Source organism: Amphiura filiformis, chromosome 2 (assembly GCF_039555335.1).
Source record: "Amphiura filiformis chromosome 2, Afil_fr2py, whole genome shotgun sequence".
Lineage (NCBI taxonomy): Eukaryota > Metazoa > Echinodermata > Ophiuroidea > Amphilepidida > Amphiuridae > Amphiura > Amphiura filiformis.
This window is the reverse complement of record NC_092629.1, coordinates 79,422,161-79,438,677: the sequence shown is the minus strand read 5'-3', so window position 1 is coordinate 79,438,677 and position 16,517 is coordinate 79,422,161. Positions and strand designations below refer to the sequence as shown.

The 16,517-nt window shown below is 38.7% G+C and overlaps 1 protein-coding gene across 1 annotated transcript; it reads right to left on the bottom strand.

The window, feature by feature from the left end:
* Window positions 1-389: 389 nt before the first annotated feature.
* Window positions 390-719, bottom strand: LOC140143671 (uncharacterized). Its single transcript, XM_072165493.1, has one exon. The coding sequence runs from the start codon at window positions 717-719 to the stop codon at window positions 390-392; it is 330 nt and encodes a 109-aa protein (XP_072021594.1).
* Between the last annotated feature and the right edge of the window lie 15,798 nt (window positions 720-16,517).

The following is a 16,517-nucleotide window of genomic DNA, read 5'->3' as shown; positions in this document are numbered from 1 at the left end:
GAAGGACAGTCACCGCACTTGATCTGATATATAGATCCTGTCCGCTCAAGTTTCTGGGGTTTGTCTTTCGGTGACACAAGCATGCTGCGGATGATGTTTGCAGGTTTGGAATGCACTGTCATACCCGCTTGTCTAATTGTACGGTTGATGGCTTCCGACACCCCTTGCACGTACGGGAGGGTGATATGTCCTTTAGGGGGATTATCAGTGCGGCGTTTGGGTTTAGGTGAGACTTTCTTGCTGTGCGGTGTGTTCCAAGCCCATTTGGTGTATCCACAAATGGATAAAGAACGCTGTTGTAATTCAGTGTCCAGACTAGCTTGATCAGACGAAAGGGTTTTAGCCCTGTGAGTAAGAGTACGAATGACCCCGAGTTTGTGCTCAAGAGGTTAGTGGCTAACAAAACTCAGGTACTGATCCGTGTGTGTACTTTTTCTGTACACACTAAAGCTCAACTTGCCATTCGGTGCTCGGGTGATGAGAGTGTCCAGCATAGCGATGCGGTTGTTCAGTTCGTGTTCAATGGTGAATTTGATGGCATCGTGGATGGAATTCAAATGCGCAGTGAAGCTGTCGAGGTCCGATTTTTGAATGATAACCATGGTGTCATCCACATATCTTCCCCAGTATTGGGGTGGATTGCTAAACGACGAAAGGGCTTTCTCCTCGAATGCTTCCATAAACAAGTTCGCTATGATTGGACTCACGGGGGAACCCATCGCGGCACCTTCAGATTGAATGTAAAAGTTGCCTTCGTACACAAAGAATGTGGTTTTTAAGCACGTACTAAGCAAGTCGGTGATCTGTGAGGGGCTCAAGTCCGTCCTAGATTCAAGCGTGCTGTCGTTCATGAGAAGGGTCTTGATGATGCCTGGTGAAAATAACGTTTTTGCGTTATTTATGATGCTAATATTTCTCCATTTACATATCAATAGTTCTCCATTTACATATCAATCTACATATTCATATATTTATTTATAATAATATTAAATGAATGATTTTGTAGAAATTGAGGACGTTATTTACTTTGAATGAAAATTATTTTTTATTTTAGTTTTTCGTTTGATTCAACGTTTGATTCGTGTTCTTCATCTCATTAGTAAATGAGCAGTTTTAACGTCTTTTAAGACGTTAAAACTGCTCATTTTAAAATCACCTGTATATATGTAAATTATGATTAGAATAAACAGCGCCCTCAATGTTATAATTTAGTTAATAATGACACGCTATTCTATAAGACAAAACGGTTGTTGTTGTTTTATTTTTTTGTTTTGTTTGTTTGTTTTTGTTTTTTGTTTTTGTATTGTTTTGCTCTATTTTTTTTTTAAATATGAACATCGAACGGAACAAATGCACGTCAGATATTAGCCTAAATTTGGTCATAAACATTCATTTGCATAACATTGCAGAAATGGCTCCATGTGAATCTACGCCAATTGAGGGGGAGGGAGCACACGGGACATGTTCTTGATTCCTCGACTACGACTGACATTATATTACGGTCTTGCATGCACAATGTTGTTGATAAAAGGGCGAAGAAAAACTTCAGTAGCCAAAATCACTGTAAAAAATACAGACCGGAAAATAATCAAAGTAGCAGTTATTTTCATCCATGTATCTTAAACAAAGATATGTCATAATTAGCGCCCAGTCAATCGTTTATTTTTAGCTCGCATTTAAGACCTTATTTCTTGAAATTGGTCAAGAAAATAAGACACTGTGATCTAATATACCAAAGATAATGCAAATTCAAATGTTGCAGATTGCTCTGTTTGAAGCCCTCGTGATTTGTACGCAACAAATGAGGTCTTACAAGGGCGCAGGTAATGGCTGATTGTTGAGGATATACATGGGCAAACATAGCTGGTACCTTAATTATTTTGCTATCTGTATTTTTATAAGAGGTTTGTGCGTGTGCGTATTCGTAGGCAAACGTTTATCAACCCTAATCTCATCGTTACATCATCAAAGCAGCAAAATTAATTTTCCATTTAAAATGTGTTCAGACAATTTGCGCACTCTCAGATTCATTACTGCTTGCGTTTCATCGTTATTGGTTTTATTCGTGACACGGTTGCGTTTTGAAGCATGAATTTCTACTTTTCTTAGTGGTACCTCCCTCATTTTAAGCTGGTCTATGTAGCAACTTTATGTATAGCATTGTTCTAAATACAGTGGCTCAAAGACCTGGCAACACAGTAAAAGTTTGAGGTTACGTCATTTATAACGACATTGGTCTATCACTTGACGAATTTGGATGTTGCTGTCAATTAACACTACCCTTACCATGAATGAAAACTCTTTTTAATTTTTGTAGTATTTGATTATAGTTTATTTAACTATTGATTTCATAATGCCTCAGAAATCCCAAAGTTACATTTCGCTAGCAATGTATTGTTAATTTTATACTGTACTTAAGAAACTAATGTATACAATAAATAAGCTATAATCACCATACATAGTTTTATGAAGTAATTTACTTTGTTGATTCACCATGCATTCTTAATAGTGCAAACCTTGTACCTTTTCTCTTAAAGGCCCATTCAGTGATTTGCACATTAAAATTCAGATTTTGGTACCTTTGTCATTATCATAGATGTGCTAACATAGCCTGCTTGTGGTTCAGCCGAAAGCTACCGGTATGCATTACAAAATATGGCATTTACATGAATGGACAGTATTTGAATGGGCCTTCAACTTCGTCAATACTGCTATTTTTCCGTTTTTTGCCCAATTTTAAGTATTTTCTTACACTTGCGCTGGGATCACTGAATGGGCCTTTCAGCTTCATTCCGATGATTATTTCTAGGAGAAGAAAAACCTGTTCTTCAGGCCCGACCAAACCCAGATATGCCGTTTTGGGATTATTAGTACCGAAAGTGAAGAGAAGTTGGTAAAAATTGCTACAATGTATGTAAAAGCTGTTTGGGGCAAAAAAAGAAGATTTATTTTGACTGGGAAAAACAAGTGAGGGAGAATGGCCTAACATGGCAATTTATTTACAGACTTTTTTTATAATTTTTAGATTTATTTGCTAAAAACACAAAAAAGTCCTTTTCGTGTGCTTTCTTGATCGCTAGCGCGTGCAAAGAAAAAGAGAGAATGAATCGGAATAAGATTACATAACACTTTCGTATTAGTTAACGCGCGTGTTTTCGAAACTATGGGTCGGACACATTCTTGTAAGTTCATTGGGACCATTAACCTAATAAATCAATGATAGAGGGTGTCAGGGTACTCTTTTCCAAATAGCTTTAAAATACTTACAAGCCGACTACGAACGTCGGCTTGTACTGTCTTCTTGGCGTTCTTCTTCTTTCTTACAAGCCGACGACGAACGTCGGCTTGTACTGTCTTCTTGGCGTTCTTTTCTTCTTACAAGCCGACGACGAACGTCGGCTTGTACTGTCTTCTTGGCGTTCTTCTTCTTCTTCTTCTTACAAGCCGACGACGAACGTCGGCTTGTACTGTCTTCTTGGCGTTCTTTGCACAGCCGTGACGTTAGTCACGGCTGTGTCTTTTTTCTTACAGGTTCTTTCTTCTTTCTTTCTTTCTTTCTTCTGCCGACCACTACATTTGCTCTAGCACTTACATGCTTGTACCGATTTTGACCTAACTTGGTCACAACCATCATTGACCATGCCCCTATATGTCATATGAAACTCGTGGGGTCAAAGGTCAAGCAGGGGTCATAGGGCTCAAAAACGTGATTTCAACTCAAAATGCTTCTTCTCTCACAGATTACATAGGAGAGTGACACCACTTGCACACATGCATTCTTATTATCCAGTGTCTATGGGGTCCTCACAGATATGGGGTCAAAGGTCAATAAGGGGTCACTTCCGGTATAAAACGAAAAACCTTCAAAAAATTTTATTTGCTAAGAAAAACATAGGACAGTAACGGTATATTTACAAATAAATTGTAGTTACTCTGTGCATATGTGGTATTTTTTTTTATTTAGGGTCAAAGGTCATTAAGGGGCTACTTCCGGTATAAAACGAAATTCCTTTAAAATGCTTCTTCTCCCACAAATTACGTATGACAGTGACGCTACTTGCACACATGCATTGTTATTACCCAGTGTCTATGGGGTCCTCACAAATTTGGAATCAAAGGTCATTAAGGGGTCACTTCCGGTATAAAACGAAAAACCTTCAAAATTTGTTATTTGCTAAGAAAAACATTGGAGAGTGATGGTATATTCACACGTGAATTGTGTTTACTTATTGTACATGTGGTATTTTTTCATTTGGGGTCAAAGGTCATTTAGGGGTCACTTCCGGTCTGAGACGAAAAACCTTCAAAATGCCCCCTTTCTGCCACAAATAACATAGCAAAGTGGTGCCACGTGCACCCATGCATTGACATTAGCCAATGTCTATGGGCGTGTTCATATATTCTGGGGTCAAAGGTCATTAAGGGGTCACCACAACACGGCTGTGTTCGTGGTCTTAGACCACAGCTAATTCTTTCTTTCTTTCTTACAGGTTCTTTCTTACACAGCCGTGACGTTAGTCACGGCTGTGTCTTTTTTCTTACAGGTTCTTTCTTCTTCTTCTTCTTCTTCTGCCGACCACTACATTTGCTCTAGCACTTACATACTTACACCGATTTTGACCTAACTTGGTCACAACCATCATTGACCACGCCCCTACATGTCACATGAAACTCGTGGGGTCAAATGTCACGCAGGGGTCATAGAGGTCAAAAACGTGATTTGAACTCAAAATGCTTCTTCTCTCACAGATTACGTAGAACAGTGACACCACTTCCACACATGCATTGCCATTATCCAGTGTCTATGGGGTCCTCACAGATTTGGGGTCAAAGGTCATTAAGAGGTCACTTCCGGTATAAAACGAAAAACCTTCAACTTTTTTATTTGCTAAGAAAAACATAGGACAGTAACGGTATGTTCACACATAAATTGTAATTACCCTGTGTATTTGTGGTATTTTTTAATTTAGGGTCAAAGGTCATTAAGGGGCCACTTCCGGTATAAAACGAAATACCTTTAAAATGCTTCTTCTCCCACAAATTACGTAGGACAGTGACACCACTTGCACACATGCATTGTTATTACGCAGTGTCTATGGGGTCCTCACAGATTTGGGGTCAAAGCTCATTAAGGGGTCACTTCCGGTATAAAACGAAAAACCTTCAAACAATTTTATTTGCTAAGAAAACATAGGACAGTAACGGTATGTTCACACATGAATTGTGGTTACCCAATTCATATGTGGTATTTTTTTATTTGGGGTCAAATGTCATTAAGGGGTCACTTCCGGTATGAGACGAAAAACCTTCAAAATGCCCATTCTGCCACAAGTAACAAAGCAAAGTGGGGCCACATGCACCCATGCATTGACATTAGCCAATGTCTATGGCCGTTTTCATATATTTTGGGGTCAAAGGTCATTAGGGGTCACAACACGGCTGTGTTCGTGGGTTAGACCACAGCTTAGTCTAGTTCTTCTTCTTTCTTCTGCCGACCACTACATTTGCTCTAGCACTTACATGCTTGCACCGATTTTGGCCTAACTTGGTCACAATGATCATTGACCATGCCCCTACTTGTCACATGAAACTCGTGGGGTCAAAGGTCAAACAGGGTCATAGGGGTCAAAAACGTGATTTCAACTCAAAATGCTTCTTCTCTCACAGATTACGTAGGAGAGTAACACCACTTGCACACATGCATTGTTATTAGCCAGTGTCTATGGGGTCCTCACAGATTTGGGATCAAAGGTCATTAAAGGGTCACTTCCGGTATAAAACGAAAAACCTTCAAAAATTTGTATTTGCTAAGAAAAACATTGGAGAGTGATGGTATATTCACACGTAAATTGTGTTTACCTATTGTACATGTGGTATTTTTTCATTTGGGGTCAAAGGTCATTAAGGGGTCACTTCCGGTCTGAGACGAAAAACCTTCAAAATGCCCCTTTCTGCCACAAATAACATAGCAAAGTGGTGCCACTTGCACCCATACATTGACATTAGCCAATGTCTATGGGCGTTTTATATATTTTGAGGTCAAAGGTCATTAAGGCGTCAAAACACGGCTGTGTTCGTGGTCTTAGACCACAGCTAAGTCTAGTTTCTTCTGTCGACCACATTCGTACGTATAACTCAGTCACGGGTTGACGTATTTTAACTAAACATTGTCAGAAGGACCGTTGGCATTGCCCGCACATGTCATATGACTTTGAACTACGTGTGACCTTTGACCTAGATAAAGAGGTCAACAATGTGAGTTTTCTTCAAAATGTATCTTCTCCTACAAACAACATGCGATGATGACACGGTTTGGTCACATGACTCGTCTATGGTCGGTGTATATAGGGTGTTCATTGATAAGGGGTCAAAGGTCATTAAGGGGTCATTTCCGGTTACAGTCTGAAAAACTTGTAAATAATATTCAAAAAATCACTGTCTTTACAAATTACATAGCAGAGTGTCGCCATTAGCACACATGCATCGCTACTAGCCAGGGTCTTTAGGATGCCTACAGTTTTTGGGTCAAAGGTCATTAAGGGGTCACTTCCGGTCAAAAACCAAAATTATCAAAAATGTTCAAAAATTTTTTTATCTCAAAAGATAAACAGACCAGAATAATATAACCATCATACATGAATCAGTGTTCCCTGATGTATGCATGGTATTTTTATTTTGGGGGTAAAAGGTCATTAAGGGGTCACTTCCTGTGTTTAGCTGAATAACTTCAAGAATTTTTATCTCAAGAACCAAACATGCTAAAATTTTTTAATCAAAATTGGAACAATGCATTTTGTCGGTGTACGTAAGGTTTTTTTTCCATTGAAGTCAAAGGTCATTAAGGGGTCAAAAGGTCAATCAAAAATTGAAAAAAAATCAAAATCCATGTATAAGTTCCGATTAAGCTGAAATTCACCAGGAATCTTTCTTATGACATCCTAAGCACCATGCAAGAGCAGTTGACCCCATCCGTGACCCAAGGGTCAAGTTATAGGGGTCAAAGGTCAAATTTCGAAATTGGTCCAATCGAGCTCAAATTCAACAGGAATTATTCTTACCACATTCTAAACATGTTAAAAATATTCATGACCCCAAAGGTCAAAGTTTAGGGGTCAAAGGTCAAATTTCAACAGGTCGGCTTGTGTGTCATGTCTCGCATGACAATTTCTATATAGCTCTTGTTTTTAATGGCGTATAATACAACAAATAAATTGCAGAGATAATTACTCAAATATCAATTATTACAAGTAGACATTCTAGTTGCATTTTATAAAGCGCCTTCAAGCATTGCCTTTCAATCAAACAGTATGACTTGAATTGGTAGTACATAATTATATGTGATTCGTATATACGCCATTAAAACATTTTCAAAACTATCATTGTTTTTCATTTACATTTAGGCTTGAGCTAACAATACACAATATTTGTAGATGAAAAAAAAAATCTAACAATGACTTGAAAATACTATTTAAAGGAGGATTTCGTGATCCTAGCATCCTCTTTTTATGACATTTTTCAGTAGTATCCACGAAAAAAGCTTATTCCCAAAATTTCAGTTGATTCCGATTTTGCGTCAGCGAGTTATGCATGATTTTAGTGTATTACACTGCTCCATAGGCCACTGTTGTAATTTCGTTCTGGTAGCCTATACAAGAACGAAATTCAAATTTGGCGATATTTTTTCTAAACGAATTAATCTGCAAGAAATTTTTGGTACATAAACATTATGTAGCCAGAAGTATCCAGTGGTATAAAAAATCTCATTTAAAAAAAAGTAAATTGGGGGGGTGATTCTGTGGATCACGAAATGCCCTTTTAAATGCCATTGTATGGGATTTTTGAGCACCAATTGTGTAAAAGCGCACCCAGGGTCGACAATTTTGCATACAACCTGATTTCATTTCCCATGTGGATAAGACTGACTCTCCAAAATCCCGGGGGTCGGTTATGCGCCATGGGTCTATACCGAGCTTGAGCTAACATGACTGATTGCAGTACACAGCCTCACCACGAAAATTATCATATTTTTAGCGAAAGTGATTCTTTTATGTTTTTGAATTATAAGCAACGTGTAACATTATGTTGAACTAAATTTTAGCATGCCAAAAGATATTAACTGCATCATTTACCTCAGAAAATCATGACAGTTTACTGACAAGGCCTATGTTGCTTAACGTTAAAACTAATTCAAAATAGCAATAAGACTGCTCAGTGCCAGAAGTGGGTAAGTGCAATAGCTGCGCTGTGAACATTTGACAATTTACATTATTGTATTCGTCTACACATGGCAGCTATTGCACTTGCACCCAATTACGGCACTGAGCAGTCTAATATTGCAGTCAACTTTTATTTTGTCGTGGTAGGGAAAACAGATGTTACCTAAAATATGATTATAAAGTATCTCCAAATTAAATTTATGTTAACACAACACATATCTAAGAAACATCCATAACATAATATAACAATACATTTGCTCTTATTACAATATTATATACTCGATATGGTAGATTTGTTTCATTATATAATAATTATCATCAACGATAACATAACTGTCTGCTCCCAATCAAATATTTTACAGTATATCAGAGAACAATACATTACATACACGACATTTATTTATATAGAATTATGATATAATGATATTTTTTAATACAATATAATAATGACAAAATGATATTTTTATCGCGAGTATAGTTCAATTATTTGGAACTCTAAATATTTTACACGACTTTATTTATATATATTTATAATAATGATATAATGATATTTTAGAATAATTATATAAAGTAATGTCATAATGATATTTTTATCGTGATCACAGGCTGTATCAAAATGAATGGTACCCAACAGTTTGCAGTGATTATGGACAAGACCGTCACATGAAAATCCATTTTAAGAGAATCTATTTAAGAAATAAATGGTGCAGCATTATCCTTTACACCCAAATAATGTGTCCGAGGCAGTAAAAACGTAAATAATGGATGAGGCGCAGCCGAACCCATTATTTAAACGTTTTTACTGCCGAGGACACATTATTTGCGTGTAAAGGATAATGCTGCACCCTTTATTTCTATTCTATTACCAGAAAATAGTGCAATTTAAAGAGAAAATATCATTTTTTGACAAAAATATTTTAAGTCGTTTACTTCAAGGGGAACGCGTACGCGTAAGTGACAGCGCGTATTGCGGAAATATTGCACGCATAACCAAGCGTAATGCTGTGCGTAGAATGTGTTACGGCGCTTGACCCATTATTGCAGAATAATGGGCTCTCACGTGACGCGTTTCAACAAATCACAGTGCGCGATTTTGAATAATGGGTCGTGGAGGTAATAGAATGTTGCATATTGAAGCAGTGTGCTTGTCAATAAACGCCACCACTGATGGGTACCAATCATTTTGATACATCCTGTATAGTTTAATTATTTGCAACTCTACTTTCTAATATTTTACAGTAGAATACAATTTTACAATAGAATAATACTATAATGATATTTTTGAATAAGTATAATAGAATAATGACACAATGATATTTCATCATGAGTATAGTTTAATTATTAGGAACTTATTTGTCTTTAAGATGAAAGCCATTTATTTTACAGTTTATCAATAAAACAATACATACATATAAGATACTTATTTATAATTATATAGAATAGTGATATAATGATATTTTTGAATATAATAGAATAATGATATTTTTATCGTGAGTATAGTTCAGTTATTTGCAACTCTACTTTTCTTTAAAATGAATATAAATGTAACGTGCAGAAAATACAGCGTGGTTTAATCTATATACAAAGTCACCATCCATTTGAGGTTGCATATCTTAATGCTGTACTACTTGAATTGAGAACATTGCAGTGCACTAGCATCAGATTTTGGGGAAAGCCGTCAACAGACCATTGGACACTTGGACAGGAAATAACAGTTGATTGCATTAAATTATGAAGTACGCAAAGGTAAACGTACACAAATTATATTTATATTGTTACAGTAGTGTTTACCCTTTTTCATGTTTTTGGCCCGTTTACACCAACATTCACCTCGTTTATAAGCCAAAATATTATAAACACTACTATATAATTTGTGTGCGATGTACTTTTGTGTACTTCTTAATACTCCTTTGGTCCTGATCATATTTATATAAACCCTGGCCTTCCTTGGAAGGACCCAACTACATAGAGTAGATATGGGCTCAGCTATTCCTTGCTGGCATAGAAAAACTTCTGCATGATCTCAATCCCTCCAAGACCCCTGGGCCAGACTACATTACAAATAGAATCCTTAAAGAATGTAGCGTGGAGTAAGCTCCACTTTTGTCGGCTCTTTTCAATTAATCTATATCAACTGGTGAACGCCCAGATGATTGGACTACTGCTAATGTGTCTCCCGTGTTCAAAAAAGCAGTAAAAGCGATGCAAGTAATTATCGTCCTATATCGCTCACGTCCGTTGTGTGCAAGTGTCTTGAACATGTTATCCATCGCCATATAATGTCTTGAGCGTAACAACATACTTACTGCCAAAGCAGATTGAAGCAATTTTATTAGATTTTTCTAAAGCGTTTGATCGCGTCCCCCATAAAAGACTTCTTCTGAAATTAAAACACTACGGTATTACTGGAAATATTTACAACTGGATCTCAGGGTTCCTAACATCACGTTCGCAGAAAGTAATTCTTGAAGGAGACTGTTCTACATCAGCAGAGGTTTTATCAGGAGTGCCCCAGGGTACAGTCCTCGGCCCGCTAATGTTCCTCCTTTATGTCAACGATATTCCTTCATATGTATCTTCAAAAACCAGGCTTTTTGAAGATGATGGGCTATTGTATAGGGAAGTTAATTCCTCGTCAAATGCTGCCTCTCCTCAGAGTGACCTGGATGCCCTGTATAGATGGGAGTAAGTGGGAGATGAAATTCAACTCTGACAAGTGTTTTGTCATGCACATGACCACCAAGAAGAACCCAGCTATCCACATTTACGAAATAAATGGCAGACCTCTGCAGACTACAACCAACCACCCATATCTTGGGCTTATCTTCAGCAGTGATTGCACCTGGTCATCTCACATAAATAAGATCACCCCCAATGCCAGGCAGACCACTGGTATTATCAGAAGAAATTTCAAGTCTTGTAGCAGGAATGTGAAATCACGCCTCTACCAATCTCTGGTTCGCCCGAAGCTGGAATACGGTGTTTGCGGTTGGGCTCCGTTCACTGAAGGAGGAAGAAACAGCTTGAAGGTATACAGAGATTTGCAGCCAGAATGTGTTGCAACAACTACACCAGGAAAGATAGCGTGACAGCCATGCTTCAAGAACTCGGATGGCCACTGGTAGACGCACAATAGCCCGGCTCAATATGCTGTATAAGATTACCCATGAACTTGTGGATGTGCAACATGAACTCAAAATTCAAAAGTCTTTGAACATGGCAAAAGTTCGAAGTCAGCAAAACATCTAAATCCAGCGATGCTGAGGTCTTCATCAGTGCTGTAATCAGAAACGAGTCTCCGAGTATTTCTAATTTTTACTGGGGCCCGAGCACTGATGAAGACCTCAGCATCGTTGGATTTAGATGTTTTTGCTGACTTCGAACGTTTGCCATGTTCAAAGACTTTTGTCTGACAAGGCGTTTATTTTATAGACCTATTGGTCTAACGGCTCGCATCCAAACACTTTACTTGGAAAACCACTTTTATCACCTACTATGCGTGCCGACGTAGCAACCTTGTCTTCTAACTCTCAAATATTATTCTCTACGACTCCAGTCAAGCTCTACCAGGTTTGTACTGAACTTTGGTCATCATAACCATCCGACTCCAGTTATGTTCATCCTCCGCCGGCCTACAACATCATGGACTGTGCGTCAGTGTTTGCGTCACCAGTTGCGTCTTCCATCTGCGCCTGTCGTGTGTTAAACCATGCGCGACTTGAGCGCCGTACGCCTACTACTTGGAATGCTTCTACCATCTGGCAGCTCTGCAGTAAACAACATCATCAACCGCAGAAGTGGCTCGTCTGCTCGGGTTAGATATACACGTTTGTGCTAATGTTTTCTAATCAGAAACGAGTCTCCGAGTATTTCTAATTTTTACTGGAGCCCGAGCACTGATGAAGACCTCAGCATCGCTGGATTTAGATGTTTTTGCTGACTTCGAACTTTTGCCATGTTCAAAAACTTTTGTCTGACACGGCGTTTATTTTATAGACCTATTGGTCTGACGGCTCGCATCCAAACACTTTACTTGGTAAACCACTTTTATCACCTACTATGCGTGCCGACGTAGCAACCTTGTCTTACAGCTTAGCTTGGTGGATGAGGTCTCCAATCCCCCAGCACGCTGCTATGTAAAGGCTTGAAGGAGGTAACTCCAGTGGCGTTGCAAAGTGTCTTCTAGGATCTACAAGGACGGTGGGTGAGGGCAAAACGTTATCATCATGGGCACGCTTCTGGGGTAGCTTCAAGGCCTGTATATTTCTTCTCAGCTTTGCTGGAGGGATGCCAAATAAAACCGATGAGGTGTTGACAAGTGTTGTAGTGATTGCGCCTCTGATGAGTCTCATGGTATCCTTGAGGATAACATCAACAATGTCAGTGTGGGTGCTGTGGCTCAAAGCAGGAACAGCATACTCAGCAGAAGAGTACACAAGTGCGAGGGTTGATTTGCGTAGGGTGGTAAATGATACTCAGCAAGCAAGCAAGTTTCTGAAGAATGTTCACTCAGTCTTGGGTCTTGGCAGAAATGTTCTTCAGATGGTGAGAAAATGATAAAAGGCTGCAGTCAAGCGTTACGCCATTATACTTTGGCGTTGGGTCATAGTGCATCTTTGTACCGTTAAGTAAGAGATGTGAATTCTTGGTTGCAGCTTGGTACCGTTAAGTAAGAGATGTGAATTCTTGGTTGGTACATCTTTTGACGAGATGGAAAACTGAGCATGGTGAGGTGAAGGTGCCATCTAAGTAGCTGACTGGCAGGCTGAGATCCTTCTCAAGGAATGGTTCAATCAGGGACATAGCCATCTTTTTTGGTGGGGGGGGGGGCAAATAAAATTTCGAGAGGGTCCAAACGAAAAAGATTACGGTTGCACCATACAATACATAGAGACTATGTCTTCGAGGTTCAATAAAGGCTTTATTAGGAAGATGTGCGCGAAAACATTTGGTATTTTACACTATTTTCGTCCATTATCAGGATGGAAATGGCTTTATCTTTACAATATGCGCGCGTAGCGGAAAAATTTTGTATTTCACGCTATTTTGGCTCATGATCGGGCTGAATTTTAGTGTACAATAGATGTAAAAAAAGAAGGATGCAACTACGAAGCATTATGGCACACCATTTCGGAGCTTCCTATTTCTGCTACGTTCACCGTTGGATGTTTCAAGTATGAATGAGATGCATGATGCACTTGACAATTTTGAGAACTGTGATGGTCTTGAGGAGTTTGAGGTACAAGCCGCGATGCCAGACGGTGTCCTAGACGTTGTAACTGTTCCAAACTGCTTGTACTGAAAGGCATGTGCGATGTAATTGAAGAGTCTAGGCACTTGTTCAGTAGTTGATTTGCCCTTCCAAAAGCCAGCCTGAGTAGGAGGGTGATATTCCCTAACCAAGAATCGGCTTCTATAGGAGCTTGTAGATGTGTAAAAGCATGTAGCTATTGGGATCATCTGCCGGCTGTTGTAGGCAAGATAGCAATCACTTTTCCATCTGGATGGTGTTGTTGAGGTGCTGATTTAAGTCACGTCTCTTCTCACTTAGTAGCTCCACCCAACAGGTTGTTCCTGACTACTTCTTTGTCTCTATCTTCAGTGGTCATTGACGTAATGTAGCTTTGGTACAGCATATCGCAGTCTTTGTCCCAGCATATTATTTATGTGTTCTCCTGCCCCTTGGGATCAAATGCTTCGCCGCCTGGTGTAGCATCGAGCAGAAAACAGAATAAGACTCATTCACATTAATGGCAGCAGGGTCTGGCAGATTAGATGTTAACTTAGTTGTAAGTTGTAGTCTAGTCTGCTATTCGGAAGTTCCACATCTTCTTTGGACACCAAACTCAGAAAGGCTCCAAAAATCAGACAATATTACTGGTATTTTAACACGAGATAAAAATGTTATCTGGCTTGGTCTGCAACAGTTCCTTTCAGCTACTCATTCCCTTGGTGAGGAACTATCACAGTCGTCAAGTAGGACCGTGTAGAAAGAAACTTGACATGCACACTGGTTTGATTAAACATTTTGCTTGGATCACATTTTCAGTGAAAAATATTTCATAACACATCATTCTGTTATTAAGATGAGCTCAGCATAATTTTACTACTACAGAGACAAAAGAACCTCGGAATAAGATGAGCCATAGGCATAGATGTGCTGCTGAAAAAGACAAATGGCAATCATGAAAGCAATTTGTTTCATACTACCATGCCGCTTGCCGTTGTGCGGCATGGCGCATGTGCATTGCAGACAAACTGACACAATCAAGACTTGTCATTGGTTAATAGGTCATGCCACTTGCCGCAGCAGCAAGCGGCAGGAAAGTCTGACGGGGGCATAATAGTACGTCCGCCATAACAGCCATGATAATGCAATCAGCCTAGGCTAATCCCTACAAATAAAAGGTTAGTCACACTCCACCCACATTGTCGAGCTAGTCAACGGGCCTAGCCAGACAATGGGCCTTGCTTAATAAATATTAAGCTTAGCTAAATAAACAATAAGGAAGTAACAAAAGTAGATCATGAAACTGAAACTGAAAATGAAAGGAATATTGCACTAGGAGCTCAAACATACTCATCATCAGACAGAGTTCTTTACCTTCTATATATATCTGTATATTCATAGAATGAACTTAAGGTACAAAGTTATTTTATGAAGAATATTAAAATATTTTGGTAGTGAGGAATTTGAAGATTTTTATCCACGTTTACCATTTTCGCCAGATAATGTGTTATATAAATACACAAATGATCGCCGCTGTCATTAGTTACTGATATCCCTGCTATGCTATTGGTGAACCTGTACGAAGTCATGTACTATATTTGGTCGTAATAAAGCTATATTATGCATACATCTTAACATTGTCCTGCTGTCCTGCTTGCTATCATTTTGATGATTACTGGGGATGTAATTGAGTACTATCCGGATTAAATGTCTGCTTTTGTAGCGTGGTCTGACGATTTCCCTGTTTACGTCGATTACCAATAAGATCCACGATAGTGTAAAGATATGGATTAATTGCTGAATTTATGGGTAAAATAAACGTCACAATCCAAGCGAATGCAGAAGGCGGTAAGATCACTACATCAGCTTGCACCAAAATCCCGAGCACAATAACCGGTGACCAGCAAAAGAAGTCTGTGAGAACTATGGCTGCAACTTTGGCGTTCATACGGATTTGTTCTTTAACATCTTTGTTAATTCCGACGCGTTTCGATGACTTGTAAACTGCTTTAACAATTTCCACATAGCACATTAGTATGATAACGTAGCAGATTCCGTTAAGACCTAAGAAAACTGCTGATGCATAATACAAGCCGTTAACATGACCGAGCGATTGAGAGGTGACTATGAACGTCCAATGATTTGAATCCAACGACCAAGCAAGTTCCACCCACCATTGCTTATCAAACAATTCAATTTTAGCAAGAGGAAGGCCAATGCAAACGTGAGAGATTTCATAAAATTTATAATTTACCCCAGCAAGCCCAATTAGAACAGAAGGAATAGTCGCTAATGCTAGAGATACCACCCATATTAATACAATTATTACAGCTGATGATTTCATTCTCAACTTGTGAGGAGAATATGGAAACCGAATGTTCATGAATCTGTCAATACTTATCAACGTAATAAAGAACACAGAAGCTTCGCTTGATAGTATTGACATTGCCCCAGCAATTCTGCAGGTACTACCAAATCTCCAGGTTTCGGCTTGCATCGGGAAGTATTCACCAAAGTAAATATCAGCAGATGCAATAATAAGCATATAGATGCCCATGAGTAAATCAGAAATTGCCAAATTGTTTAGCAGGAGGCCTTGAACTTTGATCTTTTCCTTTTTGGTTTTTGTACGGCTCAACACAAATAAGTTACCACCCAAAGCATTCAAACCAATAAGCCACATCATGATCATTAATACTCTATCTGACAATAATCTATCGCATGTCAGATATGGGGATCGCACATCTAGAGCATTGCAAGAAATATTATTTGGTACATAACAATCACAAATTTCTGTTTGGCTTACAACTATTTCGGCCTGCTTTGGTACGCCAATAAATGTACGTTTATCTATCATGGACAATCTGTTTTCTCGTATGCTGAGAACGGCAAGATGTTGTAGGTGTTTGATATTTGGAATGCGTGTTAACTTATTTCCAGACAATTCTAGTTGAATGAGATTTATCGTATCTTTGAACATGTTAAAGCCTAAAGTGTGAATCTGATTATTGTTCAAAAACAACCTTTGTAAAGTTTTCAAACCCTGAAATATTGTATGATTCAATTTGACA

Coding starts and splice junctions, on each gene's coding strand:
- LOC140143671 (XM_072165493.1), bottom strand. CDS start 719: ATGGGTTCCCCCGTGAGTCCAATCATAGCGAACTTGTTTATGGAAGCA.